The 20,402-nt window shown below is 39.6% G+C and overlaps 2 protein-coding genes across 3 annotated transcripts in view; both read right to left on the bottom strand.

Annotated features, from left to right (window-relative positions):
- The window catches only part of LOC141088223 (speedy protein 1-A-like), a 32,126-nt gene extending 19,191 nt beyond the window's left edge, over window positions 1-12,935 (bottom strand). Inside the window, exon 1 of the mRNA XM_073574192.1 lies at window positions 8,694-12,935. The gene's annotated coding sequence lies outside the window, so the exon portion shown is untranslated. The remainder of the gene's footprint in view (window positions 1-8,693) is intronic.
- A 2,556-nt stretch (window positions 12,936-15,491) lies between these two features.
- FGD3 (FYVE, RhoGEF and PH domain containing 3) overlaps window positions 15,492-20,402 on the bottom strand; it is a 325,835-nt gene continuing 320,924 nt past the window's right edge. Inside the window, exons 20-21 of one of the 2 annotated variants that reach the window (XM_073574191.1) lie at window positions 18,244-18,275; window positions 15,492-16,619 (exon numbers count right to left, since the gene is read on the bottom strand). In XM_073574191.1, the coding sequence (XP_073430292.1) occupies window positions 16,541-16,619; window positions 18,244-18,275 (111 nt within the window). In that variant the 3' untranslated portion in view covers window positions 15,492-16,540. The remainder of the gene's footprint in view (window positions 16,620-18,243; window positions 18,276-20,402) is intronic. The other variant, XM_073574190.1, reaches the window with a different exon arrangement.

The raw sequence follows: 20,402 nt of genomic DNA, 5'->3' as shown, positions 1-20,402 counted from the left end.
GTCGCAAAATACCTGGTGTACATAAGCTCCCTCTTGAGGAGGACTGGAGAACAATTGCACTTAAAATTGTGCAATTTTTTAAAATCGCAATTGATGAATCTGCAGAAAACATTTGGAAACCCCAAACCTTCCCGAAATGAAAAAAATAAATTAATTAAAAAAAAGTGCAAAAAAATAGACTTTTAAATAGGTGCAAATGAAAAACAACACACCAAAAATATGGGCAATAAAAAAGGCACTAATATAGTAATAAATCGGGCCCTAAATTTATATACACAAGGAATAGGCAACCATATCTCAGGAACAGAGAGGAGCAGGAACAAAAGAAAAACATCGCCAGATTCAGGAAAACTGAAGCATTTACTCCAGGTAAAAAATAAATATTTATGACAAGTGACAGATTAAACTTACATGTTTTATGGGGCCAATAAAAAATAAATCTATAAAAATTGTATTTTTTTTTTTCTGGACATTACGGACCATAGAATTATTTAAAAAACTTAATTGTTTGTCATTTTAATAAAGTTCACAATTTAATAAAAGTGACAATTAAATATTTATACTGCGAATCAATAAAGCCAGCTAAGGAGAGAAGATTAAGATGAGCTAACTAAATATTATCTTCCGACAACTTCTGTCTCCAGACCGGTGTCTGTTGAGTGCAATGGAAATTTTCTTCCATAGACGTTAATTACTTTTTTTTGAAAACCTAAAAATGGAATTTTCTGAAGTCCGGAGAATGGGAGGTTTGTGCTTCTCATTCAGGACTAGATTAAAAGTAATCAGCAAAGGCAGGATGTCCTGATAATGTTATCAACGATAGCGGCCGACTCATTCTAGATGATACCAGCAAATCAGCAATACAGAATTTGCCCGAGGCGGCTACAAATTAAATAAACTGCAATAGTTAAAACCATTTCCCCTGCTCACTGCGGCACAAATATCATTCACTTAATATGAATTACGGATTGATTTCTATGAAGTTCCTTTAATCACTTTTCTTGGGTTTACGGAGGTTTCAAAAATAAATAAATAATATCTTGGATTAAATTTAATTAAAAAAGAAACCGTTAATAGGGCAATATGATTTCTGCAAATAAATCTTTTCATTTGACTATGAAAAGTGAAAAGTTTTATCTTTTTTTTTTAAAGTACTTTTTGTATCACATCGTCCTTTTTTCCTATCTTGTTTTCTCATCGGTTGTTTCTTGCATATTTGGCATTGGAAAGTGTGAAATTTGTAATGAAAACCTATATCGCAAGGGGCAGAAAATCCCATTGTGGTTTAAAATTTACTGCAAAACAAAAAGACACAATAGATGTGACTTCAGCCTAAACTGATGACTATCTACAAAAGCCTAAGTCCATTAAATGATCAGGACGGAATTTTATTTTTCCCCACCGGATGTAAACGATGAAGGTTTCAATTGATTGCTGAAAGCAGAGGTCTTGAAAGCTACAAGGAATGGATTACGGCTTAGGCTAGTTTCACACTAGCATTAGGAAGCGCAGTGCATGGCCGCCGTGCAGCTCTGCCCCCTGCCGCGCCCCCTCCGGTCAGCTCCTCCTATGGGCGCATGACGCTGCTTGCGACCTGCGTACCCTATCGCTAGCATTGGGTACGCAGGCCGTATGCTGGTATGATTTTGACGGCGCATGCGCTCTTTTGACTGTGCGCCGACGTGCGCCAAACACACCGTGTTGCATTTTGGTGCGCTCGGTGCACCGTCAAAAGGGCGCATGCACCGTCAAAATCATACCAGCGCACAGCCTGCTAACGATAGGGTACGCAGGTCGCATGCAGCGTCTTTCCCCCTATAGGAGGAGCTGACCGGATGGGGCGCGTCAGGGGCCAGAGCTGTAAGCCGGCCGTGCACTGCGACTCCTAACGCTAGTGTGAAACTAGCCTTAAGGAGACAGTCAGACAGCTGTACAAATCAGACTAAGATTGGAACACAGTGCTCGGACTAGCCGGCGGCTCTCCTCACTAGAAACGGTCACTCTCTGGTGGGTGGGCAGAGCTGTCAACCTGTCCATTCTCTGGGTTTCGATCTCATTCCGGCTCCCTAACCGTAATGGAGTATTAAAACTTTTCTAAACAAGGAATATATATGTTTTTCTAAACTTGCAATACCCCCATATACAGTTTTTGCCTATTTTTAGATAGCGGTTGGCCAAACAGCTCTCATTTCCAGGAGACCACAATACACATTAGATGGATTGTTGATCGGCGCACTTTAAAGGGGTTATCCCGGCTTCAGATATTGATGACCTACCCTTAGAATAGGTCACCAATATGAGATCATTGGGGGTCAGACACCAAGCACCCTGGAAAATCAGCTGTTGTCAACTCTCCCAGGAGTAAACAGTGGGGGCAGCACAGCTCTGTTCACATTTCAGTGTCTTTGCTGAGACCTCCAGCTCTGGACCTATTGAATTTAATAGGGCTTAAGCTGTGAGGGCCACTACACAGAGAATGGAACGGTCATATTTGCCTCTGGTCACCGTTTTCATCCAGCTGCCACTGGTGCTCAAAACAGCTGATTGACGGGAACCTCCACTGATCTGATAGATCATCAACATTGTAAGACCAGACAACTCCTTTATTGTGTATCTCAGACCTGTATTGTTTCTAGAGAATTTGCAGTTTTAGCATCCTGTAAAATAGTCAACACTTTTCTTGACCTACTTGCATGTATTGTATTTTGCATCTGTAGAGGAAAGCTAATTAACAGTCAAAAATGTACAAATAGCCTAGAAATAAAAAGTAAAGCAAGAAATAGCCCAGACATTGACGTGCCGCCCTTAACGAAAGCTTGATGGAAGTCTGTTGAAATCATCAAGATGTAAAATATTTCAGCAGTTACTGCTACTTAGGCTTTTAATGTCCATAAAAAAGAAATGAAATGGAAAGGCCTGTCACTTGTAAAGTCGGAAAGGATATGAACGTTTATTGTGTTGTAAGACAGCCCATGATAGAAAAGAACACAGTGGCAGCCGGATACAAACTACCCATTAGGGTTTTGCAGACAGAGGTGGTTTTTTTTACTGTCGATTTCTAAAAAATGCAGCATTTTTGCAATGATTTTCTAAAGTGACATCATAAAACAAAATTTCAACACCAAATTTTCATGAATGTAGCAAAAGTGCTACAGCAAAACCCCCATCATGATCGCAATGTGTGAATCAAGTCTAAGAAACCTTGACCATACTTTAAGCATGACTTAAAAGGGTTATCTGTGCATTATTGATGAGCTATCCATAGGACAGGTCACGAATAACAAATCGGTTGGGGTCCAACACCTGGAGCCCCACTAATCAACTGGGGAGGCTGGGTGTCGGACCCCTCTCTGAACTGACATTGACAATTATATATGCAAATTGTCTCTTCAGAGAGGATGAGGACTTGATCTCTAGTGCCATCCATAGGAAGTAACAATACTCAAAGTTAATATTGACCCTGTGATGAACCTTGCCACATTACTTAGGAGAAAAGCCAAGACAGAATCTATTCTTGCAGACATGTTTTGGGGTATTGCTCCTCCTCAGTGCAAAACAGGAGATCTGATTTGGCTGTGTGAGAGGCCTCGTACTGCGATGTAAGGGGCATCATCTCTCCTTGTGAAGAGTGGCTTTCTGTGTCGGTGTAAGGAGACTTATAGGCCACGCATGCTCCTCTGGGAAATTAAATATTCAAATTGTCTTTTCAGAGAGGAAGAGGACGGGAACTGATCTACAGTTTTTGACATTGGCAGCTACACATTGTTCAGAGCAGTCGGTGCTGTTCAGTTCTGCCATTTTTTTCTTTAATCCTGCAGCTGCTAATAACTAATTGATGAGGCTGCAGGGTGCCGAGCGCCCACCAATCTTATCAATATTAAATGCCTGGAAAACCACTTAAGTCTGAAATACAGGATCACATAGGTGGAGAGATTGACTTGAAGAATCAGATCAGTTGACATGTCAGTTTTTGCAATCACTGTGCTGTAGTTCTGTTTTTCTTTTCTTCTGAATATTCTATTACATGACAATTGGGTGCTACCAATCCTCTTGTCAAATGGGTGTGTCCCTACTCTGTTTGTCTGTGTTAACTCTGGTTGGGCATAATCTAATTGTATAGGGACACTCCCCCCCCCCCCCCCCACTGGTAACATCCACTGGTCAACTGATCAATATATTCTTAACTTTCTTGAAGGAATAACAGAGGAAAAACATAACAGTTTTCTAAGGATCAATGTTCCCAAATAGCCTTTTATGAAGAATATACCGTAAGTATTTTCTAAAATAGATGTCAGGAGCGGTGAAAGCTCTTTCTTTAACATGTTTTAATGTCCAAGATGGCTACAAATTAGGAGGAAGCTTAGTAAGTGAAATTAGAACCTAAAAATTCATAATCTAGGCTCCTGTGAGTTGAGACACAGGTCTCAGGAGCAGTGTTTCTTCAGACTGCAGCCCATCCTGACACTTGAGTAGGACAAGCTGCAGTCTGAATTACATGATGAGGGCCATTATATTACATTTTTGAAGAAATTCTTTAAACACTCCCAGAAATGTTGACAACTATGCATTTCTACAGTATTTTTAATCAATATATGTATGATCCAAACCCAAAATGGTTGTGAATTTTTAAATTTCAGTTTCTCCGTTTGTTCCATTATGGATTTTTGATAACAAATACCGGCTCAATATATTTCCACAAAAAAATGTGTGAAAAAGAACTAAATGTTGTTGAGATCCTCAGACACATGACTAAAGCTAGCCAACCATCTAATGTATTGGGGCTTCCAACTTTCCTCTAACAGATGATATCAGGAAGAGAAAGATCTATTTAAGCTTCTGACCCTTTTGCTCTTGAGGAGATAAGTGGCTGTCAGAGCAGTTTGGCAGCAACTTTTTCTCAATTCTGCCCTTTAACTCCCTTCACGACATCGGCATATACAGTGGGGAAAAAAAGTATTTAGTCACTCAGCAATAGTGCAAGTTCCACCACTTAAGAAGATGAGAGGCGTCTGTAATTTACATCATAGGTAGACCTCAACTATGGGAGACAAACTGCGAAAAAAAAATCCAGAAAATCACATTGTCTGTTTTTTTTTTTTCATTTTATTTGCATATTATGGTGGAAAATAAGTATTTGGTCAGAAACAAAATTTCATCTCAATACTTTGTGATATATCCTTTGTTGGCAATGAAAGAGGTCAAACGTTTTCTGTAAGTCTTCACAAGGTTGCCACACACTGTTGTTGGTATGTTGGCCCATTCCTCCATGCAGATCTCCTCTACAGCAGTGATGTTTTTGGCTTTTCGCTTGGCAACACGGACTTTCAACTCCCTCCAAAGGTTTTCTATAGGGTTGAGATCTGGAGACTGGCTAGGCCACTCCAGGACCTTGAAATGCTTCTTACGAAGCCACTCCTTCGTTGCCCTGGCGGTGTGCTTTGGATCATTGTCATGTTGAAAGACCCAGCCACGTTTCATCTTCAATGCCCTTGCTGATGGAAGGAGGTTTGCACTCAAAATCTCACGATACATGGCCCCATTCATTCTTTCATGTACTCGGATCAGTCGTCCTGGCCCCTTTGCAGAGAAACAGCCCCAAAGCATGATGTTTCCACCACCATGCTTTACAGTAGGTATGGTGTTTGATGGATGCAACTCAGTATTCTTTTTCCTCCAAACACGACAAGTTGTGTTTCTACCAAACAGTTCCAGTTTGGTTTCATCAGACCATAGGACATTCTCCCAAAACTCCTCTGGATCATCCAAATGCTCTCTAGCAAACTTCAGACGGGCCCGGACATGTACAGGCTTAAGCAGTGGGACACGTCTGGCACTGCAGGATCTGAGTCCATGGTGGCGTAGTGTGTTACTTATGGTAGGCCTTGTTACATTGGTCTCAGCTCTCTGCAGTTCATTCACTAGGTCCCCCCGCGTGGTTCTGGGATTTTTGCTCACCGTTCTTGTGATCAATCTGACCCCACGGGGTGGGATTTTGCGTGGAGCACCAGATCGAGGGAGATTATCAGTGGTCTTGTATGTCTTCCATTTTCTAATTATTGCTCCCACAGTTGATTTCTTCACTCCAAGCTGGTTGGCTATTGCAGATTCAGTCTTCCCAGCCTGGTGCAGGGCTACAATTTTGTTTCTGGTGTCCTTTGACAGCTCTTTGGTCTTCACCATAGTGGAGTTTGGAGTCAGACTGTTTGAGGGTGTGCACAGGTGTCTTTTTATACTGATAACAAGTTTAAACAGGTGCCATTACTACAGGTAATGAGTGGAGGAAAGAGGAGACTCTTAAAGAAGAAGTTACAGGTCTGTGAGAGCCAGAAATCTTGATTGCTTGTTTCTGACCAAATACTTATTTTCCACCATAATATGCAAATAAAATGAAAAAAAAACAGACAATGTGATTTTCTGGATTTTTTTTTCTCAGTTTGTCTCCCATAGTTGAGGTCTACCTATGATGTAAATTACAGACGCCTCTCATCTTTTTAAGTGGTGGAACTTGCACTATTGCTGACTGACTAAATACTTTTTTTCCCCACTGTAAGTACAGCGCAAAGTGGGTGTATGGAGCGGGCTCACACATGAGCCCTCAGCTTACTCAGTAGCGATGCTCCGACTGCGATTGCTTACCTGTTAAATTGTTCGTGTCAATTTCGGAGAGCTGCATTTATCATGTATCGGCATGAGCGCTCATCATTCTCTCCACCCATCAGCACGCTCGTAACGTGATCATGAGTTGCCAAAGGGTTGTCATGCCAGCCTAATGACAGTCTGTCATTACGGAGCTCCTCTGAAACCCAGCAGGGCTTCAAAGGAGATAGATTTCTACTACATGCAGCGATGCTGTGGCAAGGCTCGTTAAGGGTCGATATTGACTTTTAGGTTTGCTACTACCAATAGATGGCACTAGAGTTCTTCCTAGCTGAATTTACATACAATTTACATATTTAATTTCCCAGAGGAGCATTGCATTTGTCACGCTCCACAAAGAGAATCATTACCCCCTATCCCGGTCAGACGCCTCTCACTTAGCCAAATCTCATCTTAAACTTTGCACTGATGTGGGGCAGCAACCCAAAACACTGTCTGCAAATTGAGATTCTGGTTTGGCTTTTATCATAAGTCACGTAGCAAGGCTCGTTAAAAGGTCGCTATTGACTTTTAGCATTGCTTCTTCCAATAGGTGGTACCAGAGTTATAGTTATCTTCCTCTCTGGAGAGGCAATTTACAGAGTGAAAGGGTTAAAAACATGAGCGCTTGGGTGGCAGAGCCAAACATTCCTTTATGTGGAGTTGTTTGGGATGCATGAATGATATGACCGTGTCTCTTTAAATTAAACCTCAGTCTGGAACAACTGAAACTTTAAGCAGAGTTGAACCAAAATCCTAGAAAACATTTCCAATAAGTGTAATTTTTAGAGAAATTAATTAACATTTACTACTCAGCAGAAAGCAACTGCAAAGGCCCGTGTGCATTCAAAATTAATTACAGCAATTAAATATTTATGGCAAATTATTAAGAGCTCATGTAAATTAGGAACAAAAGAGCGAGAGGAACCTACAACAGTCTTGAAAAGCCAAGGTAACACTGAAAGATTACACTATGATGGGTATCAACAATTTACTTTTAAGGCAGATATAATAAATAATTAGGAAAACAAATTTAAATCTAAAACACAGTGTAGTCAAGTGTATCAAGATGTGGATAGAAATTAAGACCCAAAAAACAGGTTGAATGGACAGGGTAAAACTGATAAAGAAGTGCAGACAATGATCGGCTGTTCAGCTAAAATTATCTCCAATGCTTTAAAATGGAAAGCCAAACCAGAGAGACGTGGAAGAAAACGGAAGACTACCATTCGCATGGACGGGAGAATAGCCAGAATGGCAAAGGCTCAGCCAATGATCAGCTCCAGGATGATCAAAGACCGTCTAAAGTTACCTGTGAGAACTGTGACAGTTAGAAGTCGCCTGTGTGAAGCTAATCTCTTAGTAAGAAGTCCCCACAAAGTCATACTGTTAAAAAAAGAAAAAAAAAAAAAGACATGTTCTGAAGCGGATGCAATTTCCCAAAGAACACATCAACTGGCCAAAAGAGAAATGGAGAAGCATTTTGTGACTGATGAAAGTAAAATCGTTCTGAGTCCAAGGGCCACAGACAGTTTGTCAGCCGACCCCCAAGCTCGGCATTCAAGTCACAGTCTGAAGACAGTGAAGCATGGTGGTGGGAACATGATCTTGGCATGTTTCTCTTACTATGGTGTTTGACCTATTTACTGCACACCAGGGATCATGGACCAGTCTGCATATATTAAAATATCTGAAGAGGTCATGTTGCCTTACGCTGAAGAGGATATGCCCTTGAAATGGGTGTTTCAACAAGGCAACGACCCTAAACACACCAGTAAACAAGCAAAACCTTGGTTTCAGTCCAGCAAAATTGAGGTTATGGAGTTGACCACCCAATTCCATTGATAGAACACTGGTGGGGTGACATCAAAAATGCCATTTCTGAGGCAAAGCCAACAAATGCTAAATATTGTGGGATGTAGTCCAGGCATACCTTACGACTAAGGCTCTTGCCAAAACGCATCAACCATTTATTGACTACCCCTGATGTGATTTTTTTTTTTTAATGATTTTCAAATAAAAACAAGGATATTTTTAATTCAAGGACCCAGCATTACCTTTTCTTCTCTTTGGATATATTTCTGCACCCAGCCTACGGGTGGCTGTGTTCCTTATTTGCATGGATCGGTCAGGTCAAAGGACTTTCTGGTGAGCAACGTACCCTCGACTGATTTGTAGTCCAAGAATCCTGGCCTGGAATAACAGGTGACAGGTGCTAGAAGTTGGGTGACTCTGCAACATAGATGTGAAGCACTTCTAAAAAACTGTGGGTATACAGCTAAATATTAGGTTAGTGATTCACGGGAAAGCTAAATCCTCAACAAAAGTACATATTGTGAGTTTGTAAAAACAAATGAAGACACTGCCATTTTTTATTAAAACAGACTAATGTTCATTTTTTGTTATTTTCTGTAAAGTAGTTAAAATTCTATACATTTCTCGTTATGTTTTGAATTAGGAAACAGTGTGTAATGTTCCTAATGCTGGAAATAAAAACCAGTAGAAAGATTTTGTGATTAACTTAACGTTGTTGAACACACGGCTATTATTTTGAACACTACTGAATATGTTTTCTATTGTTTGGATGGGACAAAGTTGAATATGCACACCTTTAAGAAAACATAAGTACTTCATCTATGTCCACAGCTTGAAAAAAAAATAGGAGCACATATAAGATAAGCTACAGGCAGGAGCATAACCATTACAGGGGCATCGGTTGCATTCGCACTCAGGCCCTGGAGACTAGGCGGGCCCCAAAGTTCCCTTATCCCATATGAAAAGATTATTATTAGTAAAGACCTATTCTAGTTGGGGGCCACTTTGGAGATTTTTCATTAGCGTCAACAACCTTTCAAGTCACACCACTGGCTACAGTGTAAACAGAGGCAATACAGAATGTCCAGCCATCAATAGTCATCTAATTATTGGTGCCTCTACACCCAGCTTTTTTTTTGTTCTGCACAACCAAGAACTACAAAATAATACACCACACCCGGAGAGCCATTTCCTGGGGAAAGAGATTTGGCAGAGGACCGCAAGAGAAGTCGTAAAAGTTGATGGCTTAATTTGTGTCCTAAGCTTACCATATTCTATTCACCATGTTATACAACCATAATTTTCAAAAAGTTGGTGTGATGAGCTGACCATGGACTAAAGACTAATGGACCAATGGATGTGGAATGGAATCTACGGCTCCAAGGGATGCAGACTCTTTCTAGCACGGAACACCGGTTACGTCAATCTTATTGTTGTGTTTTATTAGAAATTTGCTTGCTCATCAGTTTAAGGTGCACAAATGTCTCCTTTATATTGTTCAGAATCAATGTTTCCATTTAATGACAGTAAGCAGAGGAAGACCTGCTGGCTGCCTCTTATTCAAACATGAGACCAGACACTAGATTCATAATCACTAGTCCCATTATGTGGATGGGGATAGTACACCCAGTGGAGCAGTCACCACAAGGGATCTCACAAGCAGTCCGAGGTGACGGGCTCAGCATCAGGAAAATATCTCCACCAATGCAGAGTTAACTTTGGGGATGACTGTTGTGAGTGCATTCTCTGGTTCACCAGTTGTGAGATCCCCTTCCAGACTCCCTCTGGTGGTGACAGGTGGTGGTGAGGCTGGTTTGATCGGTGGAGGTCTGCCACCTGAGAATGAGGATGACGATTGGACCTCAGGATTCTCAGATTGGATTTAAGACAGCCGACGCCCTATTCAGTTGCTGGTGATTCCTTCTGGCTTGTCAGCTCTTGGTTTTCAGCCCTGTTCCCGTCATCTAAAGCTAAGTTTTTCTGCTAATGTTCACACTTGATTTTGTTGGTCTATTCAGTTTTTTGTGTGGTCAGCTGGGGGCTGTGCTGAATTTCCACTCTTATTTATCAGTATTTTGCCAATTGGCTTTTTGTCCCTTATTAGTTCGGTCTCTTTTTGCTCTGTCTCAGAATATTTCAGAGTGCTGATATAGTGGGAGAAGTCTAGTGACTTCAGGGTTAATTTTGCTATCAGAAGTGTTAGACATGATTTTTGTAGGGTTTTTTGCAGGTTGCAGACAGTGTCTTTCCTTTCCTTTCCTGTCTAGTTAGTTTGGGCCCCATCATTTGCTCAGCCTATTTTCCTGCCTGTGTTTGTGCCTTCATCTTGTTTCACTGTCAATACATGTGTGGGGGCTATCTATTCCTTTGGGGTCTGCTCTGGGGCAGTTAGTTTTCCCTTTTCTTGCTTTAGGCTTATTTAGTCCTCCGGCCGTGACGAGGCGTCTAGGAACATCGTAGACACGCTCCACTGCTACTGCAACTGCAGAGTTGTGTGGTAAGATCAGGGATCTGCAATCTGCATAGTTACCAACCTCTCTGGTTTTCTGTGACTTAGCTTGTTTTGCTTTTTTCTCCTCGGTGACCCCTTCAGATGACGCTTCCTGAGAGCTGGACTCAATTCTGGGGGCGGCTTGGGGTATTGAGGGCACTGATGAGGGAATAGTGAGGTTGTTGCTGGGTGGAGCTGGATGCTCATGCTACAATCATATCAGTCATCTGGAGGAGCACAGGCTGTGACTGCATACTATACCAGTTGAAGTTACAAAAACTGTGGGCCAATGAAAAGTTGAATATCGCTTGGTACTGAAGCAGTGGAATTACCGGTTCTGCGTTGGGATCTTGTGGACTGGGGGCATCTCATTGTGGCCATCTACCTGAAGTTGCTGTAAGATCATGGACAGAAGAAATAAAACTAATTACATCGCTTGCCTGCCTAGATGATTAATACAACCCACATCCTCAGATGTTCACACGTGGTGGTAGCAGTGGGATCACCTATCTCTGGACAGCTTATCGGGAAAGGTTACTGAGCTGTGACTTGGAAGAAGAGATGCCAACTCCATCTATAAGAGGCTCAAAAAGGAGGAGCTGAGAGCCCGTTGCTCTGGGAAAGAGCTAGAGTGGTTGTCGGAGGACAACCGGGTGACCTTAATACAACGCTTGGCCGACTGGAACCAAGAACACCCACAAAAGGAGGTCAGTTCAGTATCATGGGATCTTCTGTAACCAGCCTGGCTGAACCACTCTGAGCATCGCGTAGACACCGGGACAGCAAGGCCATTTAGACAGCCACTACAGAGTGGCACCAGAGGATCATCAGATTACTTGGAAGGAAGTGGATGAAATGTTAGCGTTGAAAGTGGTTGTCCCCTCATGCAGTCCCTTGGTAACCAACACAGTCCTTGTCCCCCAAAAAGACCAGAGCACAAGGTTCTGCGTGGACTACAATATATGCTCCCATACAGGCCATGTCTATTTCGGAGAAGGCCTTGCAACCATCACAACAGCATCGACAGCACAGTGGCCAGTGGTTAGCGCTGTTTTGCAGCACTGGGTTCCAAGCTAACCAAGTACAACATCTGAAAGGAGTTTGTATGTTCTCCCCGTGTTTGCATGGGTTTCCTTCAGGTTCTCCAGTTTCCTCTTACTCTTTAAAGACATGCTGATATTGAATTTAGATTGTGGTCTCCAGTGGGTACAGAAGAGGAGTTCGGGTTGCGCATGGTGAAACGAAAAATAAATCCTGCAGTGAAGACCCCGGACTGTGGAGCAGCGAGAATTCTACAGCAGACAAGAATTGGACAATGTTCCTCTGCCAAAACTACAGCAATTGGCCTTCTCACTTCTCAGATGTTTACAGACGGTTGTAAAAAGATGCTACACAATAGTAGCCCTGGCCCCAGCTTTTTGAGATGTTTTGCTGCCATCAATTTTTACAAGAGTTTTTATTTTGTATTAATTACAATGGAAAAATGTCCATCATTTATCTTCAGATCTGTGGTCTATGTTCTGCTGTGAAAAAAATCTAAGATTTCCATATCAATGCATTCTTGATTTCTTCACATTTTATACAACATCCCAACTTTTTTGGAATTGGGGTTGTACTAGCATGTCCAGATAAAGTGATTATCCTTGAAAAAAAATACTAATTCCAAGAATTAAAAAAAAAAAAAAGCCATAATAATCATTTGCAGTTTTTGGATTTTCTTTTTTTTTTTGCCCTGGCAGCTTTTGCAGCAAATTCAGTAAAATGGGCGCACAATGTAAATTCAAAGGCGGTTATTTTAATTTTATGCATATTTAAGAGTAAAAAGTGACATGATCCTGTCTATAAACTGTGGAATTACTTCCATTAGTCTATCAATTGCATAAAAAATTTTGCACTTCAGTAAGGTATTGGAATAGAATAAAAAAGTATGACATTTTGAAAAGATGCAAAAGACTTGGACTAAAACATCTGAATGTCCAAAACAACAGCAATAATAGCCAAAAAGACAACAACAAAAAAGAGACAAAGCTAAAGTTCTTCCAAAAAAAGAGCAAATTAAACACCGAATAAGACAAACAAAAAAAAACAAAACAAAAAAAAAAAAAAAAAAAAAAATCACAATTGGAGCAAGATTTACTCCGGAAAAAAGGCACAAAAGCAATGTTTTGTTGACTACAAAAATTTAAGCTGACTGCGGTCTTTTCGATATTTTCTCCTGTAACACAAGATTTTCTGGGAGCTGCACCGATGATACATTTGGAGTTTCATTTATCAAAAATGTCTGCTAGAAAATTGGTCTTGTTGCCCAATAACAGGTACGTTTTCATTTCTTAAATTGCTCCAGAAAACTAAAGCAGCCCCGTAATTAAGAGCTATAGGCAACAAAGCCTGTTTTTCCAGCAAGACTATTTTGATAAATGCTGCACCTTTTCCAGAATGACATTCGAGTATTTCATTAGCGGTCATTGTGATTTTAATAGCAAAAAAAGCAAAAAAAAAAAACCTTGGAAACATTACACAAGCTCAGCAATCTGACAAACTTTATTTTCTGTAGCCCAATGTTGGATGCGCTTGTTACCAGAAAACACTACTGTTCACCAAAACGAGAAGCCATCAAATTTAATTTGAACGTTAGGTTATGTTCACACATAGCATTTTTCTGCGTGAAATAAGCAGAGTATTGGCAGGAAAAATGCTGCCTATTTTACATACTTTTTTATACAAATTTTTTTGTGTATTTGAAGGGAATCTGTGAGCAGTTTTTGCTCTGTAATCAGACAGCAGCATGAGGTTGGGAAAGAGACCCCGATTCCAGTTTTGTGGGTGCAGCAGATCTAGCAGTGCTCAGTTCTTATCCACAACACAGATTTCTGTGAAAAAGTATAGTTTGGGAAAGCTACTATTCAGTGGGTGGGGTGGAGTTGGACTTGGAGACACGAGACGCCTAGTCCTGCAGTGATAATCTCCAGCTGATAAAACACTGATTGTATTGAAACAGCAACACACAGCCCAGTAAATGACACATCGCTGGAATCAGGGTCTCTCTCTCTACATTATGGTGCTCTCAGATTACATAGCAAAAACCTGCTGACAAACTCCCTTTAAGGGCCGTTGTTTCACACATTGGATGATGCAATATCCTCCTTCTTTAAAACTGCACCCACGATATTATAGGCAAAAAAAAAAACACGAGAAATACACGCACAGTGTGTTTTTACTTCATTTTTAAATGCAATGGGTCAAAATGCAGCAAAAAACACAAAAGTAAACTTGGAAAAAAAAAAAGATGCACAAGGACAAAAACCGCAAGACAAAATTATGCACCATTCGCATGAATTTTTAGAAATATTCATTCTGCTGCTATTGTAAAACGCTGTGTTTCAAGTACACCAAGTGTGAACAGCCCCTTTAAACAGAATCTAGAATTGTTTTGGAGTCTGTTCACTTCATGTTTAAGTTGGGAAAATGTACCAACATTAATATACTACATCTAGTTGCATATCTGACGCACTGCATGCGCCTATGGAATATAGAAATATACCACACTATGAATAAAGCATATTAAAAGTGGATATTTTAAATTATATATTAAACCTACAAACGGAGTGAATATCCATGAGAAAAGTGTATATATATATATATATATATATATATATATATATATATATATATACACACACACACACATATACATGTATAAATATATGTCTTCATATAAATAAATATAATTTATATTAATATTTATTATAGTTTTATAGGTACATACATAATTAAAAAACCTAAGACAGAAGCAAAACGAACATATACTCTGCTGTAAGTAAATAAGTAAAAGCAATAGTGCACATAAATATACTTTGTAAATACCATTTTTGATTTTAAAAAAAAGCGTAAACGCCATCCTGCCAGCGTCAAGGTGACCCAAATCGGGATGGACCTAACCTTTAGTGTTAAAAACTTACCATGTGTCAAGGTTAGGACCATCCCGATTTGGGTCACCTTGATGCTGGCAGGATGGCCTTTAAGCTTTTTTTTTTTTTTTTTTAAATCAAACATGGTGTAGATCAAGTACCCCATGCTATGTATATGCACTATTGCTTTTACTTCTTTACTTACTGCAGGGTATATGTTCATTCTTTTTCTGCCTTAGGTTTTGTCTGTTTAATGGTCAGTGTGAAGACGCTCCTATTTTGCATGCAAACCAACTTATACGTTCTACTCCAGTTCATTTTTTTGGTTAAGTTCCTTAGAAGATTATTAAAATGTATACATTAAAATCATGGGGGGGGGTGTCAGTGCACAAAAGAAAGTTCGTGACATCATGTATGTACCAACAAGGCATTATCTTTTAGATATACATATTTTTAATCATGCCTTTTGTAGGTTTAATGTTCTTATGTCATATTTGTTGACCGTTTTACAAGTCTTCGAATGCATTCAGCCTAGATATTGGGAACGTTTAACGTTTCTGTTGGGAACGGTTACTCGTACGTATTGCGAACAGAGCCCTACGTCACATAAACATGCGCAAAAATTACATCCCGAGTCGCTCTGTGCTAAACTTTTTATTAGCTTATTTTCTTTTTAAAATGTCTGAAAATATGTATAGAACATTATTTACAACTCATAAATAGAAACACAAGGTTAACCAGAAATAACGGTTAAAAAAAAAAAAAAAAGCATGTTCCCAGCAGTGCTAAAATTGTCATTTCGAACAGACTTTATAACAGTAATTCAAACATGCAGAAGGTGCTTGGGTCAGGGATTTCGTCATGTGTTGGGGGACGGCGGAAAGTCCTTCTAGAATCCATTAATGCATAACATATAGATAACACTTACAGACTTTTCCTTTTCCCCATAACTATTGTTGCATGGCATGTCAAATGAGCATACACAATCAGAATCTGAATACTTAATATCGGACATATATACGACAAAAAGCTATTATTTCTGGACCAAGAGGTTACAGGTGCAGGAACGGTACGTGGCCAGCCACATCCTTGTATTCCAAAATTGTGCAGGCAAGGCCTCGGGTGTTTTGCATTTTTTTTTGTTTGATTTTTTGTAAACCTGTTATTCGATCTTTCAGCTCTGGATATTTCAAGGATAACAAAAATTCAACTATTTTCACATATACAATTTGCACTAAATAGTATTTTAGATTATTTTTTTTCTTCTTTTTTTTACTTAAATACACATATACAAAACAGTAGACTGGAAAAAAAACCATTGTGCTGACGTCTGATGCTCGGTCGGTCTACCTGAAGGAATAAAAACACGAGATTACTCATTGTTCACTGGCACCAATATGAAACATACAATGGGGAACACCACGGATGTTAATATGTAGACACGATAAAGTCAAGAAGTTACTTTGTTGTCAAAGGGTCAATACTCAAGATTTTCTCTTTTTTTTTTTTGCAATGGAACCATAAAAGTTTCTGAGAGGTGGACATTGGACGTTCTCCGGCTATTCTGTATCACTTGTATTCTCTCCTTTGGACGCCCTACTTAGAATTCCCATCCACTTTAGAAGCAAATCTTCGTCTTCCGCGCCAAAAAATAAAGTTTGCTGGGACTGGCTCAATTTAAATACATATTTTAAGTCCACTTTGTCACTAGCACCTGGAACGCTGACTTCATAGCCTGGTAGTGGAATAGTTCGCTGGTTTCGGCCATCCTACAAGAAAACACACACATTCAATTAGGCTATTGAGGTTCACACATCCATGAACCACCACTGAATGCTTTGTTTTCCCCCCAGACACCTTTTTAGTTCTTCTCGCACTCAAGAACTTTCTTCTACGTGGATTTTGGAACCATAAAATTGGTAGTATCCAAAGCAGGATTCTAATAAAGGTGATGTATAACTAAACATTGCCAAAAAATACTGTAAATGTGCATTTTGTAGTCTCTTAAATTCCCCGTAGATTGGTGGTGGTCCGGGTGCTAGGACTCCACCGATTGCTCAAATGAACACTCAGAAGTCCACAGCTCCCACACTCAGAAGTCCAACGACTTCTACCAAAGTTTTGTTCCGATTTACCCTTTCTTCATTGGTGTTAAAACGAGTGTCCAGTGAACTTATTCATTGGATAGGTGATAACTTGCTGATCAATGTGTATCCCACCACTGGGACTCACACCGAACGAGAGATAGGGGAATTTTCTATCCCAATTACAAAATGGAGCGGCAGGGTGGATTTCCGACCGCCGCTCCATTCATTCACTATGGGGCCTCTGGAGAAAGTTGAGCACAGCACTCAGCAGCCCCATATTGAATGAATGAATGAATGAATGAAGAGCAGGTTGTTCATGCACATTGCTGCGCCATTCTAACGGGTATAACCTTTCTGCCGATCAGTGCGAGTCCCAGCAGTCAAACCCTCACTATCAATGAGACATCACCCATCCTATGTTGGTGGAGAGAAGGATTGGGAAACTGAAATTTAAACACCCGATCCATTTATTATTACAGGAGATAATACGCCGCCATTGGAGTCTTGAAATGCTTTGAAAACACATGAATGTTCAGCTGTGTGTTCCTGTGTATTGGAGAGTCAGGAATGATATCTATCGGCACAGTGAGTGTTCATCCAGCACTTATCTCGTGTGCATGGCCAACTTCCATTTTTTTCTGTTATGTAAACATAACTCCTGTCGCAACATGTAACGTACATGAAAGTCACAGATCGGGTTTAGGTGTATGGGGCTGCCTCATACCGCCGGCACCTGCCTGTAACAACAGCGATCACCGCTGTTAATCTCTGAAATGTTGCGGCATTTAAGACAAGCGATCCAAGGTGATATTGGGGTGATGACTAGATTCCATAGCAGCTAGGAGCCAGATTGAACCCCCCCATGACTGCCATGTTCATACTCCTGTGATGCCCACACAAGATTTTGTGATTCTAGTTTTATTCTGCAATACAGTCGTACGGCAATATCTAGAACAAGCAATCCGATAGTCACAGATTCCGCTCACTTAATTCATTTAAAAAAAAAAACTAGAAAGATTGAAATTAAAAATAAATTAAAAAACATGTGACTCACCTTCCCAATTTAAAAATAAGAATATAAAAAGTGAAAAGACCTTATTATTGTATCCTTAAAGGTCCAATCTATCAAAATATAAATGTATTTAACCTGTATAGTCAACGCTGTAAATAAAAAAAAATAAAAGATAGTGGACACTCAAGAACGGACATTTTTTCCATCACCACACCTCAAAAAAAAATGCAATGAAAAGCAATCCAAACATCATATGTATTCCAAAATAGTACCAATGTAAAAATGTTAGCTCACCATGCAAAGAGACTAGCCCTCACAAGGATCCACTGATGGAAAAATAAAAAAAATGTAAGGGTCTTAAAAAACAGCCGAACAAACTTTTTTTTATATTTTTTTTTTTTTAATCAATTCCTGAATATTTTTCACCAGTAAAATAAAAAAAAAATAATGATACAAGCTTGCTATTTCTGTATTCATGCTGACCTGGGACACAAGTTTACCAGGTAATTTTTACTACATAATGAACGCTTTAAAAATGAAAATAAAATTTCAAAAGGGGTGAAAAAATTCCATCATTTGTGTATTTTTTGTTTCCCTTTTTTGGATGGTAAAATGAATAGTGTTCAAACCGATAACTCATCCTGAAAAAAAACAAAAAACAAGCCCTTGTCCAGGCATGTTGACTGAAAAATAAAAAAATTAAAAAAAAGTTATAGTTCCTAGAAGAAAAGGAGGAAGAAAACAAAAATGAAAATTGTCCATAGCGGGCAGGGATAAAACTACCCTTTTTATGTATACAAGTCTCCATTTCCAACTTTTTCACAGTATGATAAACCATTTTAGACATCACGTCTGAGTTACGGGTGAAAAATCGATAATTGAGAAAAAGATCCAGCTCCACGATCCCCATAAAAATGCAAAAGTTTACTGAAAAAAAAAAAAGAATTGAAAAAATGAATTATGGGATAAAACAACAGAATTCATGGTTGTGGAACTGGTTGGAAGAACTAGACTGTGAATCTTCTATGGTAAGGAAAAAAACCCTTCCAGTGGGTTCGATGGCTTTTGGTTGGCCATACATGAGGGTATGTTATATATTTTGGTCTTCCCTTCTTTTTTCCCTCTTTACTGCAGACGTAATGCAAAAAAAATACGTTGCTATTCTCAGTGCATGATCAGGTGTTCGTTGCCGTCTGACCATGCCAAGGACATATATGGTCCACATGGACACTATGATAATTTGCCCTTTCTTTCCCAACATTGCCCTCCTGTCATTAAATACATCACTGGCCCAAACAAACCCTCAGGAGACCGGATGATTTGTGGCGAGTTGCCCCCGGCTATGTGTATTTGTGTGCACCGAGAATAACAGGGTCAGGCAGTTTTATGAGAATGGAGAATGACAGGAAAGGAAAATAACACACAAGAAGATAAAAAGCGTCATAAAAAAACAGAGACAATATGACATTGAGAAGATCTGCACGCTCCGAACAGGAGGCAAATAAATTATTTTTACTTTTTACTACATAGAACGATAAATCTACTCCATCACCGTCCTTCATTGTTTTCAGATCAGATTCGACAAGCTAGAATGGCAAATTGGCTTGATTTTAACTCTTGGTTGGTTGACTAGCGCTTCTCCTTCCAGTGTGGTGCCCATAATTTGGCATTGATGACCCCCAGCTCCCTGTGATCCATGAGTAGCACAAAAAAGTTGTATACATCAAGAATGAACTGAACCCATTGGGCCCAATTCATTATTATATTTGCACCTGTTTTTTGTGGAGTTTTTAGAGTTTTGCGCCTTTTCGTCTGCGTCACATTTTTCCATTTGTACCTTTTTTTTTTAAGTCTATTTTATATGTTTTCACTTGTATTTTTAATTTTAATTCACTAGTGTGCACAGAGTTTTGGATTTCCAAAGATTCTCGCTCTTGATTCCTAATTTTCGAGTTGCCTAGGTTTGTCGTAAATGTACTCCAATTCCCCCACGGGGAGATTTTATGTACCCAAAAAAAAAAAAAATGATGGTGTAATTTTTACCCCATTATGAGAAGTACAGAACTTTTTGTGCTAAAAAGTAGAAAAAGAAAAAGGATAATGACAAAAATAATCATTTTTCCTTGGCGTAAATTTTGTGAACAGTGGGCACCATTTTGAAAAATTGAAACAAAACCGTAATGAGTACAGGGCAAAAAAAAATTAAGAAAAGTGGTGAATCAGGACCTTTGTGTTGGAGGCATCAAAAGGAAGACATGATGCCCATTATGGAATCATGAGCCAAGATGAAAATAGACAAAAATGCTCCTACCGTGTTTTCCTGAAAATAACCTCCAAGATGATTTTTGCAGGATTTTTGAAGTTTGCTTGAAATATAAGCCCTACTCCAAAAATAAGCCCTAGTTACAGTCAGAGCCAGCGTTGGGGGGGACCTCAACTCTATCCAACACCTT

This window comes from Dendrobates tinctorius, unplaced genomic scaffold (genome assembly GCF_039654945.1).
Source record: "Dendrobates tinctorius isolate UK_male_01 unplaced genomic scaffold, ASM3965494v1 ptg000038l, whole genome shotgun sequence".
Classification (NCBI taxonomy): domain Eukaryota; kingdom Metazoa; phylum Chordata; class Amphibia; order Anura; family Dendrobatidae; genus Dendrobates; species Dendrobates tinctorius.
This window is presented reverse-complemented; position numbering and strand designations above follow the sequence as displayed.